At 36.6% G+C, this 25,062-nt stretch overlaps 1 protein-coding gene across 1 annotated transcript; it reads left to right on the top strand.

Moving 5' to 3' along the window:
* Window positions 1–16,713: 16,713 nt before the first annotated feature.
* On the top strand, window positions 16,714–23,785 carry LOC149012494 (cytochrome P450 CYP736A12-like). The gene is made up of 2 exons (XM_089159085.1): window positions 16,714–17,453; window positions 22,740–23,785. The coding sequence occupies exons 1-2, from the start codon at window positions 16,764–16,766 to the stop codon at window positions 23,583–23,585; spliced, it is 1,536 nt and encodes a 511-aa protein (XP_089015211.1). The 5' UTR covers window positions 16,714–16,763; the 3' UTR covers window positions 23,586–23,785.
* Window positions 23,786–25,062: the final 1,277 nt, after the last annotated feature.

The following is a 25,062-nucleotide window of genomic DNA, read 5'->3' as shown; positions in this document are numbered from 1 at the left end:
TTTGCAACTATTCTTTCATGGTATTTAAGTTGGTTGTTTGCAATAATGGTGGTGGTTGAGACAGTTGGTTGAAATGAATGGTTGTTTATGTTTCCCATTGTGTTTCCCAACCTCTTTGAGTGATGGATCATGTTATCTTTCACATTTCAGATCGATTCATCATCTCACAAATGCTCGCGGGCGATACTTTGATAACCAAATTGGGCCTTTTTAATTTGATACTTGTTGGGATATTTGGAAGATGTTTTTGGGACAATACGATTGTTCCATTGAAGTCCCAAAAGTCCCCAAAAGATACTCGAAATGAGCTTGAGATAGAGCTTTTTGGTTGTAGCTTTGGGGTGGTCAATGTTTGTGCACACGATATCATGTAGCTAACTGGTCAATTTCAGGGAGATAGATCACTTTAGAATTGAACTTCTTAATGGTAATGCGAGAATGCAAAGATTAAAAAATCTAACTAATTAATTAAACTAAATTAGCATATCTAAATGAGCGGTCCTAACACACACATCTAATGCAATTGAATTGAGAATAAAAATAAAATAGACATAACCTAACCATTCATCATCTAATAAATAAATAAAATGTATGAATAAAATATGAAAACAATAAATAAGTAAACAAATAAAAGGGAAGTAATTTGAGTGTCAGCTCTAGATCGAGGGAAGAGGAGTATAATTAGGATGACCTTGACCGTGGACCTTTCACTATAGCTTACAGTCCATTGATTTGGGGAATGGATATTAAAGAAAGAGAAAATGAAAAAACATAAATAGCAGAACAAATAACAAAACAATAAATGGAAAAGGGAAACCTCAATCAAAGAGAGGCGCGACTGTACGTATCTTTGATCAAGGACTTAGGGGAACATAAAACAATAAATAAATACTGAAAAGTAAATCCTAAGTTAAGAATATGGAGGGGTAGACAAAAGTGAGAATGGTTGGGGAGAGAAGATCATTGATGAAGGTTACTTGCATCTAAGAAAACTTTGAACAATCGATTCGAATCTCAACTAGCCCTAACAACCAGATCTGAAATGAGGACCTAGAGAGAAATAAATCCTCTTCGAAATTGAAACTTGAAACTTAAAGCTTGAACTCGAAAGAAAGAAATTACACTTGCAAAAAGGAAACTAAATAACTTGAATAATCATTGCATTACATATAAAAATTAAATCTAAACGTTGAATCTAAAAACTAGAATCCCACAAGCAATCAAGAACTAGAGAAAAGTTAAACAAACTAAAGAGAAAAAAGTGTGGAAGGCATAAATAAACTAAAGAGAGAAAGATGTAACCTAAGTCTATGAGGAGATGGTGAATCGGGTAAAAATAGTGAAAGAAATAATAATAATAAAGGAAGAAAAACAAATTCATTTGAGAATTTAAGGGACGGGTAGAGAGAGAGAGAGAGAGAGAGAGAGAGAGAGAGAGAGAGAGAGAGAGAGAGAGAGAGAGAGAGAGAGAATGAGTGGAAGAAAAAGAAACAAAAATAGAGATATTTTGAGTTAGACATGGAGAAGAAAGTGGAGATTATATATATATATATATATATATATATATATATATATATATATATATATATATATATATTTATTTATTTATTTATTTATTTATTTATTATTAACAAAAAGAAGTGGGTTTATTAAGAAAATAATAAAGTAAAAGAAATAGAAAGTGGGGTGAGAGAGAAAAAATTATTTGGGAAATAAATGAAATATTCTAGAAAATATATGGAAAAAAAATAGAAAATCCTAATATTTGACTACTTGGGGCCCCATACATTTTTCATTTATAATAAAGTAAAATAAAATAAAATAAAAATCCTAACAAATCTTAGTCGTAAATCAAAATTGGCTTATTTATTTCTAAGATATTCTTGGAGTACCCTCATCTCTAGTCCATCATGCTCCAAAGCAAGCCCTTTCACACTAGAGACTTTGAATGGATCTCTTGATGTGTAAAATTGCATTTTATACAAAAAACTTTATATATTACTTAAATTCTGAAAATTTCTAAAATCTGCAAAAACATAAAACGCAAGGTAGCTCCATTCTAAGTGTGTAAATGCATGCTTTATGCCCTAGGATTTTACACATAAATGTGCTCATCAGTTGACTGCCCTGATGAGGTTTGACTTACCGTGCCTATACGGGTGTGTAAGTTGAGTCTGATTGATGCGTTGTTTGATCTTCAACATAAACTTAATTTAATTTGTATGTTTTCGATGGTTCTTGTAGCTTGTTAGCATTCTTGAATTGTGGATTTCTTGGACTTTCGGAGATCATTATGACAAGTGAGGAATACATTATCCTGTACTTTTGTATTTGATTCAAATTGAAATTCTTGTTATTACAAATGTTGTATATTTTCATATGATTTGTATGTGAGACTTTGGACAGATAAATAATAAGGTGATATTTTATGCTTATGTTAATATTCAATTCACTCAAATGATGACTGGGAATGTGATGTGTAAACATCATTTTATTTTATGACTTTTGAAGTCATTAATTTATGTCTATAACATTAGTTATTCTATTCTTAAGGTTATTGCTTAAATTAAATAATAGTAACTCATTAATGTCATTCTAATGCTTAGGTATTCTTTTTCTTTTTAATGTATACAATTTTTTGACTTTGATATCTAAGAGGTACTCCAAGTGCAAAATAATTTACCTTAAGGGGCTCTACATAAAATATCAAATAAGATATATAAAGCAAGCATCATTGAAGTTCTTTTGATGTTTATATTTTGACCGAAACTTTTTTGATATTTATGTATTCTTTTGGATATGTTTTTGTTTTTTATTTTATTCTCTTCGATATTCATTTGTAACATAAATCCTTTTAAAGTACAAAATAGTTTGGTTATAAAATCTAAGAGGTGTTAACAAAGCCTAGTATGCTTTATTGTACATAGGAGAGTTTTGTACTAATAGAAAATAAAATATATAACACGAGCAATCAATTCCTAATGATGACAATTATTTGGTTTGTTAAGATTGGATTTCAATTTAAAAAATAGAAAATGAAAAATAAAACAAATAGAGCAAGAAAAGTTATCAATTTTAGAAAGGGTGACATGGTTTCATAAATTGCATGATAATTGATTAATTTTTTTCTTTTGAAAATTCCAGGTTCACTAATCAAATTCCACTTCCATACAGATAATTTAGAATTTAAGTGACACCTTTGTAGAGGTTTGGTCTTGAACTTGTAAAAAACTTCTCTTCTTCAAGCTAGTGTTGTCAAGTGACCGCTACCTTTTCAAATTTGTCAATTTTTTTCTTCTTTTTTTGGAACCGAAGTTTGTGCGTATCTCGACTAAATCCTCTTGGGGTAGGTTTCACCCTTAACCCCAAGGAGGGTTGAACTCTTGACATTGTAGTATGAGTTTTGAAATCTTGGAGATCACCTGTACATCAGTGGGCATTTTCTTCCTTATTTTTTGCACATAAATTTTAATTGAGAATAGTGCTGGCTAGATCATGTGAGACAAATCATTGACAATATTGAGCAGCTTGGGGTAAGTTCCATATGTATGCATAGATGGTTTTTTTCAAATGCTGGTGTTGGCCAACAGGGTACATGGTTACATTGAGTCCCTAGAAAAGGAATTAAGTAATGTAATTTAATAAGACACATGTAAGAAATAAAACACTTCAAGAGATTCATTAGTCTAAACAGAATTACTTCATGGATTTGTTACGCATGAATCCAGAAGTTATCAATTTATGCTAACACAAGAAATTAGATAAACCAAATTAAATTAAAATTACTAGATATTGAATCTTGAATCTTTTCTAAAAGGGAAACAGAAATCATTAAGTCCATAGAACAGGAAATTTTTTGGCTTGTATCTTCAACCATGATTAGAATAAGTTGTTTGTGTAACAAAGGATGAGTAATGATTAGAAATTAACATCAAGCACTAAAATGCATTACCAATCAGATCAATTGGTGTACCATCTCCACGGTAATTTCTAAAATGCAGGCACCTAAGTCTAAGAGTAACTACACAGTCTCCACATATCCATTTAATGCTGCAATGTGGAGGGTAATAATACCTCTGTTGGTAAGTTTATTTATGATTTTTCAAAGAGCATTGGCCATAAGAAAATGAAACAAAGTAACGTAAATCAATAGTTTTCAATATATCATAAAGTAAAAGAAGAACAATGCAATGTGTATCCTTCATCGAATTCTTCTTTGGATTCTTGTTTATCAAATTTTTTCTTAAGAGTAGTCCATACATCAAGTCCCTAGAAAAGGAAATGAGTAATGTAATTTAAAAAAACAAAGTAGGAAATAAAACACTTCAAGAGTTTCATTAGTCTGAATGGAATTACTTGTGGAACTATTATGCATGAATTTAGAAGTTATCAAATTATGCTAACACAGGAAATTAAATAAACCAAGTTAAATAAAATCACTGGATATTGAATCTTGAATCTCTTCTAAGAGGGAAACAAAAATCATTAAGTCCATAGAACAAGAAAATTGTTGCCTTGTATCTTCAACCATAATTAGAATAAATTGTTATTGTAATAGATGATGAGTAATGATAAAAAATTAACATCAAGCATTAAAGTGCATTACCAATTGATGCGTCCAAAATCTGCTCAGCCCTTAGATCTCCTTGTGATGACCTGCAAAACGAAAGCGTCAGATGTGGCCCGACCGCTGGGGTCGGGAGTCCACCTCCGAAGGCTAAGTCAGTTGATGAACTTAATCACAAAAGGCTCTGCTAGAAGCACAGAGCTAAGGAATGAAAAACTGGGAAAGTGATATAGATCGTAAGCCTCTGATAGTTTACGTCTACCAGTGTGTATGTGGATCTGAGTCCTCTCTCACCTTGTAGGTAAGTAAGGTTTATATAGAGTGTACCTTCGAATCTCCTTCGTTGGATGCACTCAAGCCTTCTTCGGGTAGTCGTTAGATCCACAGTTAGATCCGTTGAGTGATAGACTTCTACTAGTTTGAACTAGTAGAGGACTCCTGAGATAACCTCAAGGTTATTTGATGATTATCCCTTTAATGATGATAAGTGACAGCTGCCAAGTTATGCCTGCCATCATTAGGGTAATTAACCTAATCCACAAGTAAGATTAGGGCGTGCCTGTAGCTGATTTAGTTTTCTTCCTCAGCAAGCTATCTTCTGGACTCGGCTCGCTCGGAAGCGAGTCGATTCCCTCCGTCTCGACCGGGGTCAGGATCAAACCGAGTATGAACCAGGTTCGATCATATTTTCTCCGTATCACCAATCAAATCAATTGTCGTACCATCTGCTACAGTAATTTCTAAAATGCAGGCACCTAAGTCTAGGAGCAACTGCACAGTCTCTACATGTCCATTTAATGCTGCCATGTGGAGGGTAATGATACTTCCATTAACATGTTTATTTATTATTTTGTAAAGAGCATTTGCCACAAGAAAATGAATCAGAGTAATGTAAATCAATAGTTTTAAGTATATCATAAAGCAAAAGAAGAACAACGCAGTGTATTCCCTTCATCAAATTCTTCATTGGATTCTTGTTTATCGAATTTTTTCTGAAGTTCATACATCAGGAATGTTGGGAATGTATTCCACAAGGAGGAGCTTAATGCATTGGGAATGTCCATTTAAGGCGGCAAAATAAAATGCTATTCACACTCCATTTAAGCAGAGAACAAGCTTGCATCAAAGTAGTCTGTTCAACAGGATGAGTAACTCAATTTTGAATAAGAAGGGTCCAAAATCAAATTTAAGTAATCTAAATCTAACATTGTGAAAAGTAGGAACTCGGAACGAAAAATTCAATCAATTGCAAGAAGAATAAATGATAAGGACAACAAAATCAAGTTGGGCTGTTGGATTGGTTTACCTGTCTACGGTAAATTTGGAGATTAATATCAATTCCTTATTCAAGCAAAGAGAGACAATCTAAAGATTCAAAACAATTCAGCCATCGATGAGAGGAAATGATTGTAGTACCCGTGAATTGAAGATATTAAGATTGATGTTGATACAAATGCAACAGGGAAATAATATGTATATTACCTCAGGTGGCCTTAAGCTGCAGAATAAGGGAAGGAAGAATTTTGAACACCAAAATTTGAATACTTTGTAAGTCGCAGATTATATCCAATAAGGCCTAAGTTTCCCGAAGATCATCATCTCTCGTAGTAGAAACCAATACTCTCTAATAATAGAAATAGGGTTCCTAAATTTGAAAACGAAAAAGCATAAATTAAGATCTAGCAGCAAGTTAGGGCTTCAAGATGTTTATTAATGAAGAAGTTTTCAACCGCAAGCAACGGCTATAGACGAATTCGTTGGATAGTGGTAGCTTAAACATAGTTGAAGGAGTTGGAGTCCAACTGTAGTAGTGGAGTAAATTTATTATTTTTTATTATTTATTATTTTATTATTTTAGATTTTAGATAGGAGGAATGAGATTTGTAAGGCAACAATCTATCAAGAATATTCAGGTAATTGTAAGTTAAAAAATAAAATAAAGTAAAACCCCCGAATCCCAGATAAGGATTTTTGGCTTTATAAAAAAAGAATATAGATTTTTGTAAGAAAGGGAGAGAATTAGATTTTTTTTTACAATATAAAAATGGAAACTAAATGGGGAAATTCACCTTCTTGATTTTATTCTCTTTTCTTAAAAAAGAAAAAGAATAAAATACTAATGGAATCTCAAATAAGAATTTTAGTTTCTTATTTTATTACTTTATTTATTAAGAGAGTACCAGATTGACTGTATTTTTATTTTACCAAAATAGAAAATAGAAAATATTATTTTTTTTCAAAAATTCAAATAGAGAAAAAAGAAACAAAATCGTTGAGGGAAGGATAGGATTTAGGAAGATATTATATTTTTATTTTTTCTAAGCTTTTTTCTCTAAAAGGATCACTATATTAAGCGAAGAAGGAATATTAAAAATATATCAATTAATACTTATAAGGAACCAACCTCCCTTACCTGCAACAACTGTTGCCCCCAATTCACTCTTCCTCACTAGTTCCTACTCAGATTAGAAAACCACTAACTCATAAAACGAAATCTAGGATGTCTAGAGGCATCCACATTAAGTTCATTAAGGATTGAAGCTAACCAATGAATGTTAATATCAGAAGTTCCTGTCCTAGTTGCCAAATGTGCCAAAAAATCTGCCATTATATTAATTTCACAATAGCAATGTGAAATATTTCAATCTATAGTCAGTAAATATTCTTGAAACTGTCTCCACATATAAAAGATATACTAAGGTATTTTCTTCTACTGTATTAAAGTCACCACAGCTTTTGAATCACTTTATACCCAAAGCTTTGTAATTTGTAAATGCCTTGCGTAACGTAATCCGTGAATGAAAGTTTCCAACTCAGCCTCAAAGTTGGTTTTAACATCTAAAAAAATACTGAAATTGAAAACCACCACAACAACTTCATTTCGAAATACTCCTCTACCACCAAACCTTCTTGGATTGCCTAAAGAAGACCCATCAATATTTAGTTTTACCCATCCTGCAGCAGGAGGACACCAAAAAATTTCTTGTGGACGAGCAGCACTAAAGATAGAGAAGTGAAGGCCAAGTCTTCTTGCATCTGAAAAAAATGGTAGGAGTTACTTTTCTCCCATCCATTTTAAAGCCAAACTGTACTAAGTCTGAAAAAATTAAACTCACGACCTCATCAGTCCTAAAATTTAAAATTTCAAACCGGATTTGATTGCGGACCATCCAAAGAAAGCATAAAATCAAACAACATCCATTAATCCAAGCAGTTCGTAAAGGAGACTGTGAAGCCTAGTGTTTCCAAGCCTTGAACAACTCTACAATCGAATCTTTTACTGTCCAGCTATAACCAAACTTTGCTACAAAAGCTTCTCCACATCCACGTGAAAATGAGCAGTGAAGAAGGAGATGTCCTATGTCCTTTGAAGCTTTACCACATAGATTACAACAAGAGGCCTGCATAATCCTTTTTCGAGTCAACAAAGCATCAATAGGTAGCCTATCATGAAAAAGTCTCCAACAGAAAACTTGTTGTCTAGGCTACAAAGAAGTCTTCCAAATACTTTTTGCCCATTCCAATTGTTCTCCTTTTCTACGATAGAGATCCCATGCCGATCGAAAACTAAACTCTCCCCTCCACTCAACCTTGCCAATGACAAACATCAACAAAACCAGTACAAGGGATAGGATATAACATAATAAGGGAGATTACCTCTTGAAATTTGGCATTGTCCACTGACAGAAATCTCCACTCCCCTTGTTGTAAACAATCTGCAACAGTCAATTTCAAATGACCCTCTAGATCCAAAGGAATACCAACATAGTCTACAATGGTAAAATTCTCCAACCATTTGTCAAACCAAAAATTTATATTCTGGCCATATCCAATTGACCACCGTTCATGAGCTTGAACAAAACCCCAAACCTTCCTCAATCCCAACATCAAAGATGACTGCTGCCCATAAATCTTAAATTTCCCCTTTTGTCCACCATCTTCCCCTTAAAAAGTGAGCAAAACCAGAGTGTTTATGTTTAATTATCCAAGCCAACTTGCATAAGGATGCAAATTGACATCTCTTAATCTCTGAATACCCAAGCCACCTTCACATTTTGGAGTACATAGTTTTGTCCAAGACACTGTAACCTTCTTCACAGCCTCTATACTCCCTTTCCAAATGAAGTTACGCATCCAAGCCTCTACTTGAGAAATAATAGAGCTAGGCCACCAGTACACTGAAAAATTATGAATCGGCATGCTAGAAATAACTGAACGTACCAGCTCCACTCTACCTGCCAAAGATAACAGCTTTCCACACCACCCTTGTAACCAATTCTTAATCTTGTCTAAAACTGGCAACAATCTGACACGAGTAACTCTTCCTTTAAAAATATCTATCCCTAGATATCAAGTAGGAAAGAGAGCAATTGGGATATTTAATATGTCCACAATTTTTTGTTTCCGACAAGGAGGCACACGTCCAAGAAAAAGCTTACTCTTCTCCAAACTGATATGTTGACCCGAGAATTCTTGATACATCGATAAGAAAATTTTCAAAGCTTTAACATAACATAAAGAAACATTTGAAAAAATAAAAATATCATCAGCATACATCAGTACAAAAGGAACTTCTACTCCCCTGGGACCTGACAAAGATCTCAATCTACCAGCAGCTATCAAAGAATGAAGGCCCCTACATAGTACCTCTTCTGCAAGAAGAAAAAGAAGAGGAGATAAAGGGATTAATTAGTAACTAAAATGTCAAAAATATCCAATAAAAATAATTCAAGAAAATATAGATAATAGAAAACTATAGGTATTTCAAAAAAGAGAAGGACAGAAAAAGATTTGCAGAAAAAGAGGAGTATGTATATATATGTATTCACTTAGAAAAAATATATATTTAGATGATCGGTAGGTGTCTAGATGCATTGGCTAGTAAACCTTGATGAATGCTACTACACATTCGGCATGGGCATTAAAGCCGAGTGACCCGTGATTGGAAGTGGTTGGGTTCTGTTGTTATCCAGCACGATGTTTGATTTTCGTGAGGAGGCACAGGCCTACTGTCATCATGCAATTGGGAAGGTTGTATATGCAGAGTGTTGGGCTTGTGGTACTCTTACCACAATGTGTGATTTCAGTGGGGAAGCTACGTGAGTGTCTACCTATGCATATGTGGACAACCGTAGGGTTACGAGATGTTAGTCCAACACGATGTGTGATTTTTGTGGGGAACAACATCCCTAGGTGAGAAGGATATGCGGACCAAAAGTGCACTAGGCATGAGGGAATGTATCTGGATCACATACTGTGTGAGACGTAGTTGACCTTACATTGGGTTAGATTTATCTCTAACACATGCCAATACTCAGACCAAATGGTTTGGTGAGAGAGTGGTGACCTAATCCCCAACCATGGTAAGATGTTACCTAATCCCATTTTCGTGGGTTTCCAAAAGAGGTAACCAGAGCATGAGGAAGAGTGATGAACTGCCTAGAGGAGGCTATTGTTGTAACTTAATGCGTGTTTGCCATAGAGGTTACACTTGTTAGAGTCTAGGATCATACTTTTATATGTATAACTTTGTATTAGAGTGATGACACGTGAGAGAGAGAAGGAGGATGTGAGGTGTTAAAAGAGAAATAAGAAAGAGGTCAGAGAAAGAATATAAGAAAGAGTATAGGGAGGGAACAAAGAGAGAAGAAAGAGAACTGAGAGAGAGAATAAAAAGGAGATATTACTTTGTGTGTGGAAGCAGAGAGAAGAAAAAAATAAATAGGGAGAGTATAGAGAGAGAAAATAAAGAGAGAGAAAATAAGAAGAAAAGCCTATTTGGTTCCCACGTATTCGAAAATAATTGATAATCATTCAAAATACATGATACAGGGTTGAAAGACGCACATGAAATAGGAATAGGTAAGTGATATTGACTAACCTATGTATGCTATAAGTGGGTGGTTCACTGAGTGAGCAAGTAACATTCATATGTTAATATAAAATCTATCTTATTCCTTCACTTATGCAATCTATGGAAGTGTATGATATATTGCTTTGTGATTAGAACAAAAGTGCATGGGGTCGAATGAAACTTAAGAACTTGATTGAAATGTTTGAATTAAAATGCTGATAATATTCTTGAACTGTTAAGTTAAAAAATTTGTAATGATGCTTATGCTTGTTAAATTCAGAATTTTAATATTTTCTTATTTAAATGATGGGATTGTATGAATAATTGTATGAATTGTGTCGAGTCTTATTCAAATATGGCAAAATGATAATTGAAATGCAAGAGGTACATGAAATAGACAGGATATAGTAATGCAATACTAAAATTGAATATAAAAAGAAGAAAGAAAATGGAGGAAATAATAAGAAAAAAGAAATAAATAAAATGTTAATGGCTTCTGTAAGTCCTGGTACCTAGTGTACCCAAAAGAGAAGGCATGAAGCGAGACTGAAAAGTGAAAAGATAGACTAGAATGATGATGGTCTCCTGTGAAGAACACCTGGCCTTGAGCCAAGAGACTAAAAAGAGAATCTCTTAACGAGAACCTCTGAGACTGATGCCACTTGTGTGGTTTATACTGAGGGTGTTCTCTCTACAGGTAGTGCTTAGGTTTGGATTAATAAAGAAAAAGAAAAGGGAAAATGAAAAGGAAACTAAAATGCATAATGGCATAAGACTTTGATGTGATAATGGATGCATGATGATTTAATTAGTTTGCTTACATGGTTGACTATATCGTTTACTGTACCCACAAAGCTTATTATTGTAAACGTTGACAGGTCCCCAGATACAGGACAAGGGCAAAGGTATTGGCATCCAAGAGTACAGTTTAAAGTAAAGGGTGAGAATTTCTTTTGCAACTGATGTTTTGTTAAATTGGACTGTGGAATGTACATATCTCTTTCGAGGTTATTGTATGTATTTAACTAAGTACAGGGTGAAACTCAATGTCAATAAGACAAGACTTTGGACCATATACATATGTATATGAGTCAAACTGTCAAACATGTTATCTGTTTCCGTCCTTGGAAATGTTAATTTAGCACTATTTTTAGTGGTATAAACATATATATATTTATACTGAAAGGAACTGTCAAGTGCCCCAATTGAATGTCCATAATGTGGGCCTCACCAAGCTTGTGAAAACTTGGGTGTGACAATCACCATGGCTGGGGTTTAGGTCACCATTCTCTCACCACACCATTGGCATGAGAACTGGCATGTGTTAGGGATAAGCCTAACCTAATGCAAGTTAACTACTCAATCTTATCATTGTAGGTCCAGATACCTCTCATCATGCTTCTCGCCTTCTTTGTTTAATATCTTTCCATATCTAGAGTGAACATATCATTCTCGGACTATGCATTCCCTTAACCCTATTGGTCATCCACATATAATGGGCGGGAAGCTCTCATGTCTCCTCATACTTATCGCCTTTTTGGTCACCCATGAGCCCATGCCTATTATATGCCCACCAACCAAATACCACTACCACGGGTCACTCAACATCAATACCCCCGCCGATAGGGTGATGATATAACGGGGTACCTAATACTCTTGTAGACCTCCTCGTCATAGCAAACAGTAACTGATGAAAAGTGCTAGGGACATTAGAGAATAATGTCTCATACCACCGCCACTGATATCCCAAGCTAGGAGTACCAAGCTAGGGATTCCCCAATTCACAGTCACAACAACCACAACCTCCCATAAAGAAGTAAAAGGTATAAATCAACATCCACACTCCACAATCAATTCAAGTCCATAACGCCTCAAGTTTAGTCCATACATCAATATCATAAACAATTATCTCGTACTCTATAATTTCAGAACATAATCATCATTCCTATGTCTTATAACAATTACATGTATATTAATATGCAAGTTTCAAAATTAAATAAGAAAGCAACAATGGTTATGTGCAAGTGAATGTCCTCACCTTGCTATTGACTCACAACTTCGAAAAGACACTCAGAGGGTAAGTTCACGCTTCCCAAAGAAACAAAAACCAATACTGCAGGGAGTGGTTGGTCAAGTGGGTTTCTTGGGGAGATCGGTATAGTTGACCAGGGGGGCTGGTTGCTCGAGTTGGTTGCCCGAGGTAACCAGGGCAAGCAACCGCCCTTCGAGTAAGGACAAAATTGACTTGGAACGACTGAAGGCTTCTAGATTGGGTTCTAAACTACTCCAAAAATACATAAAAAATTCTAAAATAATACTAGAACACGAACCAACATAGTTTAAACATCAATCAATGCAAAAGAAACGAAAACCTAGAGAATCCTAAGTTAGGTCTTTTCCGAAATCAATCTAGAAGAACATGGTGAACTAGAATGAATGGGAATCCACTATAGGGTAAAGAGAAAATATGAACTTGGTTGATACAGTAATTAGAAGCCTTCGTAGAAGAAATCAATCGCGAAAGAGATTTAGAAAGAACCAGGATGAGTATTAATCTTAGAGGAAGTTACTCGCCGCATGGAAAGCTCTTTGGAAGATCTCCACACTACCTTTCACCTTTGTGGAGCACTCTCTGACAAGCTTTGATAGCTATGGATCATAATGACATGAACGAAAACACATTAAATAAAGCGTAAAAAATCTAATTTTCCAAAATTGCCCATTTCACTTAGAACCAGGCTGGTCCCCTTGGGTGACAAGGCCAATCAACCAACCCCTTGAACTTAGTTCCAAGAGCAGAATCAAAGCTTAGATAACCCTTGGCCCTACCCTAGATCCTATTCTACACGCCAGAAGGGTCTTACTTGATTTTTGGGACCTTCCACACATGTCATCAATAAGCACTTGACCCATCTACCAAACCCATCAACGTCTGATTTGGATCTCCTTCCAAACTCTGACAGGGCTCTTAACTCAACATCATCACCATCCACTTCCTTTGGTTCGGACTCCAACCCAATGGTCTCTACCTAGATGGCCCACAGTTGCCTTCTACCCGCACTTAGGGTTTTAGGCCTACAATAAGGATTTTCGAGTTAGTATCATGGGGGTTTCACATTGGTAGTGGCATGAATGGTACACTAGGGTACCCAGTGTGCACTCACGACTTCCATTCCTTTTGTTCGGCACCCACTGGTACTACGATTCCATACCATGACTTTCTAACCTCAATGCTCTTGTTGATAGGGTGGCCGCACTTCTGGTTAAGTCTTAACTCAAGTGCAACTATATGGTAAGTGTTAAAATGAAAGTTGCATGAGCATTTGAGATGCATGAGGGTTCGGAGGCAATGATCGTAGGCACCACCCCCGTCATATCATAAGGTGTAATCTCCATTGTCCCTGATCCATATTACATTCATAATAAGCATCATGATATTAGAAAGTAAAGCATGTTCATGTATTATACTATGTGGGACCCACATGTTAAATCATGGATGCATGCCACATGGTCACACATTAATCTGAGAACATACTCATCAGTTATAGCCATGGTGTGATATCTCAGTGATATTTTACCTTTTGTTGGTTGCCGAAACCATCGAATTGGCAAAATCTCGGTGAGATTTCGCCGACATTTTGGGCAAAACTTCTCGATCAACCAGATTTGGGGGTTCAGGTGTTTATACAGTATACTTCAATATCTCCGCCCATTTCAAGTTCCAAAGCTACTCAGATTTAAGGGTGGACAGACTTCTCAGTGTGAAATTTCAAATCTATTTCACTGACCTCTAAAGGTAACCTCTCCTGTTAGCTCAAGAACTTGGAGATCACGAAGGTGTTGCTACACAAGAAGTGCCAAAGGTTGAAGTTTACTCGGAGGAGCAGATAAAGAAGAATCTCTAGATGAAGAGAAGGAAAGCTTATGCAACTGTTTGACTCAAACAGAGGTGGCACTCACAAAAATATCCATTGGAGGAAAGTGAATCAGATGAAGCAGATGAAGAAGAATGTTTGAAGGAAGAAGCCGAAGAAAAGCTTCCGTGACCGATTGACTCAAATAGAAAATCTGTTGGAGGAAGACAAATTTGAGGAAGAAGATGAAGATGAGTCTCGTCTCTGAGGGCAGTCGGAGAAAATCGTTTGATCGACTTAAACACATAAGTGGAACATCACATAGAGAGAGAAAGTAAGAAGGTGGTTGACCGGTGATTCCAGTGAAGATTCATGTAGCGTCCGTGAAGTTTCGGCGTATTTAGCCTTTTTTTAGCCAATTCGCCACAAAAGATTTTCCACCAACTTTTGGTAAATATTGATTTCGGTGGCCTTTTTATTTCAATACCTGTTTAACTCGGCGAATTTTGCCAAGTCTTGGGTGAAATTCGCCGAAACTTCCTACCATGGTTATAGCATATTTTATTATAGAAAGATCATCCTATGACTAGCATTTAATTCCTCCTCATCCAATTTGTAGGTTTGTCTGATCCAATTGGTGTTTCAAGCACGGAAAGCTATGCCTTAATGTTGACCAATTACTTTAATTATGACATACATAGGTTAGTAATTTAAGACATGATTAACCCTATGGAATTTCCTAAAACCAGGTTTAATCCCACTATAAGACATCCGGTCGACACAAGGGATACCCATCAGTTGTTATAGTATTGACCAGCTGTATTGACAAGCATGCTTATAAGAAGAAACTACCTTGAAATTTAGGGCTTCTTCTTCCAGTAGGTTTCCCAATGAGTGTTCATAACTCAAAGACCCACATTTTTTTTTCCTGATGCCCTAGTTAATTAGTCATTAATCCCCTATTCTCTACCTTAAAAATGAACCCCCTCATACTTACTTAAACATCAATAGTTGCAGTAGCCTACAATAAGGCCTTGGAACATAAGAAAAACATTTGTGAAGAACAGCCCTTTGTTTTCTTCACCCATGAATTCGTTCATGGCCAAATCCCAAGAAATCAACATAGAAGGTAGGGGATAGTGAGATATACCTTATTCTTATGCTTCCTTGTCAATTCCTCACATTGAATCCCCATGTTTAAAACCCAAACACTTCTCATGGCCTCTTCTCCTTCTCTTCCTCTCTCTCAAGCCTCTTTATTGTTTTTTTCTCTTTTTTCATGAAATAAAACCCACAACCCTCGTGATATAAGCCTCTGTAGGAATCTTTAACTACTATTAGACGGACATATGGGGTAGTCAATAATATTGATAGGGATGTGTGCAAGAGATCAAATACTACTATGAAGGAGTGGAGTTCATCACTTGATAAAACACCTCATATGTGTAGTCATGATTCATGAAAGCAAACTATATCCACTTTCTCATCCCATGTGAATGTGTTTTCCTTTTCCTGTCTTCTTTCCACATGCTTGCTTGATCTAGGTCATTCGCCTCCGTGTTTGCGGGTTGAATTGTGGGACCCATGCTCAAGGCCCATAGCATGGCCGCACTTACTCAAGTTTCGATCCTATAAACATAACTGGGTGGACATCATATAACACTGGAGACCCTATCTTCGCCATATGAGACTGCAGTTACTTGATGTTTCCAGTTAGCTTTTGATAGAGACAAGCTCACTGGGGACTCGAATACATTCAAACATTAACATGTGAATGACATACATTTAGAAGTCAATCATTAATTTTACAAAATTTTAACAGCTCAATGTAATGGAGACGTTTGATAAGAAATATGCCAAATGGGGGAGCGTAGAGAAGTGAAGTTGTCCTTTTGTTCGCCACCCAGGCTACGAGACAATAATTGATGTGGCCGGCCGAATTGGGTTTAGTGCATGAAAGACATTAATTTTGTAGTTGGGGGTTGGTAAATTAGAAAACAGGCAAGTTTTTTCTTACTTTGTGTGGTGAAAATGCATTTATTCGTCGCACGACAATCAAACACATGAAATCAGAGAAAACAACAGCATTTTTCAGGGAATTTGTCTGAGGGATAAAAACGCTAGAAGTTCCTTCAATAGAGAATTGATAGAGAGGTAAGGTTTATAATTTTTAGTGGAGAAGTCATGAGTTTGGCATTGTGAATGTTAACTATATAAAAGTCTCCTTAATGATGTAATGCAAGTACGCCCAGGCCTAACCTCATCCCCAAATTTTCAATTAAGGGTTTTGAAGAAAAAATCACAAACGGACAGTAATTTGAAGCAATCATTGAGTAGAATTACAAAATCCACTAAAGAGGTCGCTCATTTGAAGCAATCACGTCCCCTATAAATATTGATCTCCATGAGTAAAATATGTTAAGATTGCAAGCCGAGAGACTAATAATAAGTGCTCTGTTTGCTGCTCTTAATTTCCATCCAGTCTCCAATGTCTCCTTTAACCATACCAGTTCTCTTGGTGGTCGTCGGAGTTCTCTGGTATTTAACAGCCCATCTCCGGCAAGTTTCAAAAGAAAAACAAGGCGGTCACCACCGACTACCACCAGGTCCACGAGGGTTGCCTGTTCTAGGCAATCTTCTGATGCTGGGTGATCTTCCACACCACACCCTCCAACACTTAGCGAGAAAGTATGGATCTATCATGTACATCAGGCTCGGCCTGGTGCCCACCGTGGTGGTTTCGTCTGCTCAAACAGCCGAGTTGTTCCTTAACACCCACGACCTTGTCTTTGCCAGTCGACCTTACAGCATGGCCGCCCAATTCTTCTCTTACGGAAATAAAGCCATCGCCTTCGCCCCTTACTCTCCATATTGGCGCAACGTTCGCAAATTGTGCACCATAGAGCTACTCAGCGCTGCCAAAGTTGATTCCTTCAAGCAAATGAGGAGAGAGGAAGTTGTTCTCTTAGTTCAATCTCTCAAAGATGAGTTTGAAGAGAGAGTAGTTGATGTGAGTGCTAAGGTGGGTTCGGTGGTAGAGAACATGACTTACCGAATGTTGATGGGCAACAAAGATAATGGATTCCACCTCAAACCTGTTGTCGAGGAAGCTTTTGGGATTCTTGGAGCTTTCAACTTTGCCGATTACATTCCCTACATTGGCTTATTCGATATTCAGGCAAGCTTTTACTCTCCATGTTGAACGCTTAAATTTTTTACTGGGTGGGGGAGATAATCTGATGTCCATCAGGGAAAAAATGCCGGACTGTTTTTGTGGTCAATGACCGATTCATCGGTGGCTACTTTTTCAAATGGCTACATGTGATCTTTGTGACTTTTTTTTTATCTTCATATTTTGTTGATAACTTTATTTATTATTAATTGGTATAGAACATGTTATTATCAACAAAACCGGAATCCAAATGATGTTGGAGGATAGAACCAAGGTTCGACAAGTCGACTGGTGTCGCCGTGTCGGTGGCCGGCGACACCACCTACAGGTCGACATCAGTCGACATGTCGGACGATTTTTTTTCCGATCAATTGAAAGAAAGTGGAAGTGGAACAGGAGGGAAAGATAATTTGGGTTCATCTGAGTTGATCGATCGTCGTCGGGTGAAGATCTGAGCTTTCACCGGCTGAAATGAGCACGTCTCGTTTCATTAAGTGTGTCACGGTCGGGGATGGTGCCGTTGGTAAAACTTGTATGCTTATTTCCTACACCAGCAACACATTCCCAACGGTGAGTTCCAATTTCTGAAATTTGCTTTTCAATAACTTGTTTTCTTCACATTTTCTGAGGAAATTTGGCCTTTCCATTGTCTGTTTGAGTGTCTTCATGTATCTCTTGGGAGAAAACTGTTCGATTTTCAAGCAATTTGTGTTCTCCCTCTCAATTTTGGGGATATTGTCATTAACCACTGTTTTCACGAACTTCTAAAACCCACGCAGAACTGCCAGCACCCGAAGCTATTTTGCTTCATCTTCTTCAATTCTGCAGTTCTACTTCATTTTATTCTCTTGAATCGGCTATTCCAGAAGTCTTAGAAGCATGGTTACTAGAATCACCACCGGAACTAGCATCGGAGCAAACCCTTTTTCTCTGTCCATCCATGTTCTTCCGTTTTTTCCCATTTGAGAGAATCACATCGATCTATCAGGCTCTCAGCGTTTGGAAGAGAATAAATGATTTTTCATTGCTTAGAAGGTGGAATAAGCTCATCGAACCCCTTTCTACCTCCCTCTACTCATCTACAACTCTTCGTCGTCCTTTCTCCTCAACCACCAATGACCGGACAGACTAGCTGAGGTCGAAAAATCGACCGTCAGCGACATATCCCGAGAAATCGGCGATATGTCGCCGACTTTATGAATAAATCATATCGCTGGGGGGAATCGTATCGCCCCCCAGCGACTTGGCGACATATTGCCGACTCGGCGATATGTCGCCGACATAATGTACCGTGGACAGAACCAAGCTGAGTGAGATCAATTTCAGGATCATAAATAAGGCAAAAAATTGGATCATATTTATATATAAATAGAAAGAAAAACTCTGAGCTTAGTTTATGATGTGTATTGGTGGGGTCAGGGATGGGTTGGTTTTAGAGCTGCATAGAGAGTCATAGGATCCAAAAAATCCCCAGCGTCATTGATAGATTTTTCCATTTTGGTGAATAAAATATGATAGTGGTGTATGTATGCTATCATATAATATGATTATTTTTGCATGTCTCCCTTTGAAAAGTGTAGATCCCTCCACCTAATTCCTCGTCCTCTCGTTCTTTCACTCTTGCACATGAGCATTCGGATAGGCTTGTGTCAAACCCACTATGAAGATGGGAGAGAATAGGCGAATAGCCTGCTTGGATAGAGAGGATTTGAATTTTTCTTTGAATAAGACATGAAATCATGGATTTTTGTTCGCGGCTGCGCGGATATCCATCCGCGAAGCCATCAGAAGTTGACGCGTGGTGTGAAAAAAATCAACGATTTAAATTCGTTCAATAAATTTTGATATTTAAAATGTTTTACAAATTACAATTGTTCGTCCCTTATATTTTCTAAATTTACCAAAATAATCCCTGCTCATCTCGATGAGAACAAAATCCTAAACCTCATCCGGATTTACAAGCTCCTCTAACCCTTCCAGTTTTCACCTTCGCTCCACTGGAAACCACCGATGGGCTTCTCTATGCATTGCCTCTTCATCCATTAGAACCATATTCACCCAACATCAATCTGGAGATTGTTGTAAAAAACCAGCCATTGATAGTATTCTTTGCAACAGGATGCCGTGATGAAGTTGCATAGACTTAGAATACAAGGTAAGTTAGCTACTCTTTTATGTACAAAATAGCACCAAAACAAGTTGCAGAGTTTGTCCGTTTACAGGGTTCAGAACCACGATTGTCATTCATCGCTCATATCCAGATGGAGAATACAACGAAGGTCTCTCGTTGCTGAGTCAGTCCTTAGACAAAAACGCCTCCAAGAAGAGTATGGTTCCCGTGTAGGTGAAGGCGGAGCGGACTTGACCAATGGGTAAATCCTTCCATCTGATACTGAAACTAGCACCTAAAGCAACAAGCTGCGCTTTTGAGGGATTGAAAATTTAGGGATTGGTAATGAACTGGGAGGAGGTGAGTTCGAATAAGTTGGCCTTGCCCAGCGTTCAGAGGAAGAAAGGCCATCGCTGAAAAACCTTTTGACCTTTCTAGGCTCGATGTTAATAGGTACTAAACTAGCTTTCCCATCACTTTAAAAAACTTTTATCTTCTTCCCAACTAGTGGTAACATTACTTGGGGTTCGAGTGGAAGAGCAAGCCTTTCTAATCGCATCACCACTGTTAGATGGCTTCAATAGGGTAGGCAAAATACCTACCTCAGATTGAAAAGTTCAACAATTAATCACCCTGAAGCTTCTGGATGGAGAAGAACCAAATTTATCATGAAACTTTGACTCGCTTCTGATGTGGTGTGTAACAATAACCATCTGTCTCATTTGGGCGTGTCAGTGGTAAGAGCAACCAGGTCAAGATATCCAGTTCAAGAAAAGCCAAATTACAGAACAAAGCCTTCAAAATCCACTAAAAGCAGCTGCTCGCGACTGGAGATTTCAACGAGTAGACTAATCATTTCCATCTAAATAGACTAAGTCTTCGTACAATGAGTCTTAGAAGCGAAGATCCAAGAAGAAAAAAAAAACATATCAAAATCTGCAGTAACAATCATAAATAACAAAATCCATCAAAACAAAGCAACATGGAAATGAAAAATTCATGAGAACATTGAAACCAACATTTTAGCATATGTAGTAAACCGAAACCAAAAATGCAAAGTAGAGAAATCACATCAAGAAAAAACAGGCGTTTAGAAGATGGATTTACACTAGGATTTCTGAAATAGGAAATTAAGTTTACTAAGGACGAAATGCTCTCTCAAGGTCTGGTTTCTTCTCAAAATGCAATGGAAGTTGTTCGACCCTGAAGATTTTCACAGGAATCACGGATTTGGTAATGTGTATGGATTTGCTTTGTCCAATTCACTGCGGGAATGGACGCAGCAGGATTTTGTTTCTCATCAAGTTGAACAGGGATTATTTTTGTAAATTTAGAAAATATAAGGGACGAATAATTATAATTTGTAAAACATTTTAAATATAAAAACCGATTGAAAGAATCTAAATCGTTGATTTTTTCTACGCCACGTGTCAAATTATAACGGCTGCGCGGATAGAGGATGTCTATCCGCGCAGCCGTGAATAAAAATCCTGAAATCATGTCAAAACTAAATACCAGAAAAAAAATATCATCTCAAACGAGGGAAGAGAGGTTTCTTTTAGGTTGGGGGGGGGGGGGGAGGTGGAATGTTAGGATTTTGCTTAGGTTCAATGCCATTAATGTGTTGAATCGTTAAGCGTGATTTTGAGTCGTCGGATTGCGTATTTTGGTTGAGCTTTCGATCTTGACATTTCATTTCTCAATGGTCGAGATTTAAATCTTGATCTGATGGCCCATGATATCTTGCTTAATGACTCAATACATTAGTGGCGCTAAACTGAAGCAGAATCAAGAGGTGTTGTGGGATTAGGAGTAGTTAGTTTAAAAGGTGTAGAGTGTTACACGTTTGGAAAAGACTCCAATATCATGAATAATTTTTTTAAAGATGAATAAAATATAGAATTATCTTACTCGAAGGAAGAAAGATTAACAATAAGTTGGTAGTGTTTATAATACTGTATAAAATATCTTTCCCTAATTGAGAAAAAGTACCCTAATCTGTATTTAAAAATTTTTGACTTTAGGGCTGGTTGGGACCAGGTCAAGGATGATTTTTGACTTGGATTGATTTGTGTCAACCACTTTTTAGGATATTTTTGGTTAAAATAGATTAGGATATTATGTATTATTTTATTGTTTTGTAATTGGATTAAGGTAATGATTGAGTGCCTAATTTTTTAGCTTTGTCCAATGCTATAAGATCAAGGTTGATCAAGTCCCTCCCCAACCTTACAAGGTGAAGGTGAAGGTGAAGGTTGTGTAACTAACTTTTTAGTGTCATCCATACCTGAAAAGTCAAGGTCAAGCTTGAATGCCTAATTTTTCATTTCATCCAATCATGTAAGTGATTAAAGTCAGTTTGAAAAGTGTAAGGTTGAGTGCCTAACTTTTAGTTCCATTACAACCCTATAAGATCTAGTTCGAGTGTCTAACCTTTTAGTTCTGTACCCAATCCTACAAGGTCAAGATCAATGTTGAATGCCTAGCTTTTCAATATCATTCTAATACTGTAAGGACAAAATCAAGGTCAAGACTAAGGTCATAGTTTTTTTTTTTTTTTTGGATCTGAGGCTTTCATCGGGCTAGCTTGTGCTAGCCATGATTACATCTTCAAGGTAGCTTTTTATATTAATGCAGAAATTAAATGTTTACTTATATATATGCCGCCAAGTGGGTGCAAACCCACGACCTCCTTGGGGGAGTGCGAGTGTTTTACCGCTAGACTAACCCTCATTGGCACTAAGGTCATAGTTAAATGTCTAATTTTTCATCTCACCCAACCATGTAAAGTGGATGGAGATCGATTTTGAAAAGTGCGACTTAACCTTAACTTCTTACCATCATAAAAACCGAAATCTTAATTCTTACATAAAAGGAAGCAAAAAGATTTCCTTTATAAACATTTTCACAAAAACTATACCCACCGCACACTTCCACGTAGTAACATAGTCATTATTACTGTAACATCATTCCTACAAGATAGTAAGGAAAATTTTCCTCATAAATTATCTTATTTTTTGGATTTTGACATATTGTTAAGGACATGGCAGATCACCCATCTTCATCAACATGGCCTGATCATCAATCTCATTACAACTTTTTGTTCAAAAAATAATCCCATTACTTTTTCTTGTCATGCAATACTAACCTCTTGTCACACTCATCAATTATCCTTGTCACAGGGATTGGCTCACCGCATGAAAGCAGTTAGCAAAGTCTTTGATGTGTTCTTGGAGAAGATTATTGATGAACACATACAATATGCTAAAGATCGCCTAGAAAACCATAGGAATGATTTCATTGATGTCATGCTATCATTCACCATGGAAGCTCAGAATGCAGCGAATGAACAGCCTTATATGATCGACCGTACCAATATTAAAGCAATCATTTTAGACATGCTTGTTGCTGGAATGGACACATCAGCTGTCACAGTTGAATGGGCCATATCTGAACTGTTAAGGCATCCAAAGAAGTTAGAAAAACTTCAGCAAGAATTGAGAGATAAAGTAGGCATGGATCGGCTAGTTGAAGAAGAGGATTTGATGAACTTGAACTACCTGGACATGGTGGTGAAGGAAGCTATGAGACTTCACCCTGTTGCTCCATTTCTTGTGCCTCATGAGTCCATGGAAGACATAACAATCAATGGATATCATATACCCAAGAAATCTCGTGTGATTATAAATGCATGGGCAATTCAACGAGACCCAATGGTGTGGTCAGAAAATGCAGAGGAGTTCATTCCTGAAAGATTCATCGGCAGCGAGGTTGATATTCGTGGACGTGATTTCAAATTTATACCATTTGGAGCAGGTCGTAGAGGGTGTCCAGGCTTAAATTTGGGCCTTGTTGTGGCTAAACTAGTTCTTGCACAACTTCTACATTGTTTTGATTGGGAACTGCCTAGTGGTACGTCAGTTGGTGACCTAGACATGGCTGAGAAGTTTGGCTTAACGGTTGCCAGAGCCAGCCATTTATTTGCTATTCCAACTTATCGCCTTTCAACTCCTACAATTAATTGTTAGGAGACTCTTATTTGTTGGTTCCTACTCTAGCCATATTCCACTGTTCAACGAGTTTCACTTCTCCAAATAGATTACTGTTACGAGTCTGTTATATAGGGTTTGATTTTGGCAGGTGAGTTGTAACAAACCATGGTAGGGAACACTAAAGGTAGAATAGTCTTAAGAAATAGTAACAATCCTAGTATAAATGTAATGAGGTTACAACAGTTTGAATAATGAAGAATATTGTTCCTTGCCTCTAACTATGTCTCTCTCCTCTGTGTTCTTCTTCTTCCCCAATCCTTTGTTTCTTCTAATATGCTGCTCTTCCCCCTTTGAGATCTCCTATTCTATAGCTCTTCATACGGGTTCGTATCAATTACCCTCTTCCTTTTGGACTTTAAATAATAATAATAAAAAAATATACACCGCTAGAGGTGAAAACAATTCCTTATATCTAAGGTGTGATTTCTTAAAGGTGTGCCACAAATATGACATGTTTTGCCAATGGAGGAGTAGTAGGATGGTTAGGAACCTGACTTCTCAGTGGAGAGGTCATGGGTTCAACTCCTACCGGCGGCATATGTAATATTCCTATCCCTATATATAAAAAGCACCTTTGTACCAAAATATATATATATATATATATATATATATATATATATGACATGTTTTTTCCGTTGAGGTATTCGAGTCATACTCAAATATGGATTAGGTATTTGAGTTATACCCAACGAATGTTCTAATATAGGCCATCGGATTAGCTATGATCCAATAGTGTAATGGGCCTTTGTGGGAGAGTCCAGTTAATTGTAAAATCTAGTGTTGTTCTATAAATACTAATTGAAAATAACGCTCTAGATATTCCAAACTAGATACTTAGGGAGTAATGCTTTAAGCAACCTTTTGCTTTAAACCCTGAACATTAACAATCTTAAATCATTAGTCCTCGTTAGAAGATTTTTTCCAAGTTGATCAGACGAGAAGCGATGGACGAGTTTGCCAAACAACCCAAGGACTTGCCTTCAATCTTCTTTTGCGAGTAAGCCGAATGTATGGTTAGTCTCTCATTGAAACTTCTTTTTTTATTAACCAGAATAATGATTATTCATTCATTTCATTGAGGTGCTTCAAAAAGAATTCGGTTGTTTTCTGTTGAAATTTCATATTTTTGGAATCACACAATAAAGGTGCATGAGTTACAACCATTAAATTGGTTTTGTCCTTGGTAATCTCATCATACAATAAGTTTAACTTTATCTAGACAAAGCCAGGTGTAAGTCGATGTTTGTTTCCTTTTTCTGATATCAATGAATGATTAGTTCTTACTTAATGTTGATCTGTCGAACACAAAAGGAAAAAGAATTTCTTTTGAAAAGTAAGAAAAACATAATACCTTTAAGAATTGATGTGCTCCCGAATCATAAAAAAATTTATTAGTTAAAGATTAAGGGTGTTTTTATAATTTTAAATATATATAGGAAAATTAGGGATGGGG

The sequence above is a fragment of the Hakea prostrata genome, chromosome 6 (genome assembly GCF_041222555.1).
Source record: "Hakea prostrata isolate BN-2017 chromosome 6, UWA_Hpros_2, whole genome shotgun sequence".
NCBI lineage: Eukaryota > Viridiplantae > Streptophyta > Magnoliopsida > Proteales > Proteaceae > Hakea > Hakea prostrata.
Note: the sequence above shows the minus strand (reverse complement) of the source record. Positions and strands in the feature narration are given on the sequence as shown.